The sequence below is a fragment of the Trypanosoma rangeli genome (genome assembly GCF_003719475.1).
Source record: "Trypanosoma rangeli strain AM80 chromosome Unknown Tra_15.4_contig_00073, whole genome shotgun sequence".
Classification (NCBI taxonomy): Eukaryota; Euglenozoa; class Kinetoplastea; order Trypanosomatida; family Trypanosomatidae; genus Trypanosoma; species Trypanosoma rangeli.
The window spans coordinates 1-2,270 of NW_021705817.1; the positions used below are offsets into that span (position 1 = coordinate 1).

At 50.5% G+C, this 2,270-nt stretch overlaps 1 protein-coding gene across 1 annotated transcript, besides 1 other annotated feature; it reads right to left on the reverse strand.

The window, feature by feature from the left end:
- Positions 1–489: 489 nt before the first annotated feature.
- On the reverse strand, positions 490–1,389 carry TraAM80_02976 (putative heat shock protein-like protein; the record flags this gene model as incomplete). The annotated part of the gene is made up of 1 exon (XM_029379961.1): positions 490–1,389. The coding sequence occupies one exon, from the start codon at positions 1,387–1,389 to the stop codon at positions 490–492; it is 900 nt and encodes a 299-aa protein (XP_029240177.1).
- A 308-nt stretch (positions 1,390–1,697) lies between these two features.
- Positions 1,698–1,714: a microsatellite.
- The last annotated feature ends 556 nt before the right edge of the window (positions 1,715–2,270 follow it).

Sequence of the window (2,270 nt, forward strand, 5' to 3'; positions counted from 1 at the left end):
GCATGAAGATAGGAACCTCTCCTCTACGCACATGAGAATTAACTACGGCTGCATTAGAAGAATCGCAGTTAGTATGGGGAGTATTGGCACGTGAATTCAAAAGGTCCGAAGTCGAAGTACCGTTAGAATATGCACAAATTGGCCTATACGCAGAGAATTGAGCTAAACACGCGTGAGCTTCAAGAGTGGTGCATCTTGCGTGGAGATGTAGTGTGAGAAATCAACCTTGATGTCATCCCTCACCTGCCACCGACACGAATAGCTTTCGGTTATGATGGCTAAAACCCATTAGCAGTTCCCTTGTGGTGCTCCTCTTCCTCTTTTCAAGCAGGCGAAGGAAGAGACACAGCACGCAACACACCTGCAAAACAGCAAAAACACTCAAGAAATAGAAGCTCAGAGCCGAGTAAACATCCTATCGACACTGATAGGAGCCTGTAGGGTGGCGCGTACGGCAGACACATAAGTGTATCACATGGTGCAAATTCGTTACTTGCAACCATCATCCGGTACCGTCACAGGACGTACTTCGCGTCTGTTGCCGCCCCGCTTTGACGAAGATTTATGGCCGCCAAGTAGTCCATCACGTTCACGTTGCAGGTACTCCAAACGGTTTTGTCGCACCCCGCCGGTCCGCCCCCCGTTCATGCCTTCCTGAGTATCATCCTCAATCACACGCTCCAGGTCCTCCAACACTGCAGTTGACATCACGTGATAGTTATGTCGCTCCATCCAGGCAAGGAACTGCCAGACAGCTGCACGAGGGACCAAAAGGAGGTGCTGCTGCGGCTCCTTGAACGTCGTCTCCGCTACGCTACTCTCAGCTCCTGGCAAAGCGGCGCGCAAAATAACAACAAGAAGCGCGTGCACGGACTCTGGGGCAGGCGCGTAGCCCTCATCCACAGCGGTTTGCATAACACCCAATGCACGTTGAAAACGTGTGGCTGGTGTGCATCCACCAGCTTGTGCAGCCTCACGACCCCCCTGTGCCCCACCAATATCATACTGTGTCTGATGCACGCTGCGCAACACTGCTCGTAGGTGGTGTTCACGCCATGTGTTGAGGCGAATAGCCGCGGCCAGCATGTCCTTCCACTCTTGTTCGTCAGTTGTTGTAATAATTGTGTATAGGAACCTTCTCGTGGCGTCCCGGTGAGGTGTGTCTTGTTCGCCGTAAGGACGATACACATTGAGAGTAATCTCCCCATCCATGTCTAGAGCATCCTGCAGCTCCACGGTGGAGGGTGGCACGACAGACGAGGTTGGCCCCCCACCCCCCGGATTTTGGCAGCAACCACGACGCACACACAACAGCGCACCGCCGCATCTGAACACATACCGCAATGTACGGGCACGAACGCCCAACATTCGTGGCACCACAGGCCGCATACTACACGCAAATCCAGCGACGCCAACTAGCAGTAGCGGAAATCAAAGGGATAAAAAGATCCACACAAAGCAGTAAAAGCATTCTTGAGACACAGTGCAGGAGTCCACAAAAATACATCGGGCTCCAAGAAACATGCCTCATTCAAAGCAATAAAAAATATATATCCCCCCTCCAATAAGGCCCCGTATCGTATTCTACAGCAGGGATAGGACAAAACAAGATCAAATGTTGGTTTGGTTTAGTGTACACAGCATTCCCCAGTCAGGACTGGGGAGCAGTTCCACACACTCCCACATTCATACAAGCAATATATATATATATATAAAACAGAAACTACGAAGGGATAGATCCCATTGTCAACCTACAAAGTGACAGACTTTAGAACCTCCCGTAACCACCAGAACCATCTCCGCGTGGAGAGCAATAGCAGAAGCAGGTTTTTAAAAAAAGCAACAACAAAAACAAAGCTATACGTCTTGCACTCCAACGTAATACCATTACAAACACAAGTTCAATTCATGAGGGAACTCGTGCCGTCAACCAAGACTCACTTTCCTCCGTTGGGCTCCCTCCCTCCGCGCATCCACTCCATAAGTCCCAAACTAAAAACTAAAAAAATACGGAGCAGTCAGCATAAAAATGAGCGGCACGACAAGAGTGCGCCCCTCAGAGAAACCAAGCCCACACCTTAACAAACACAAACGGAATAGAGTTAAAAATCTCACAAGGCTCAACCTTCCCTGAGGGTCTGTCGAGGCACACGCTCCAAAAGTGCGAGGAAGCGTTCCAGAAAAAGCCCTTCCGTGTCTCCACCACACTCGCCTCCCCGTTACAGGAGATGCTGCACCCGAAAGAAGCCACATTGAAGAGATCTAACGGC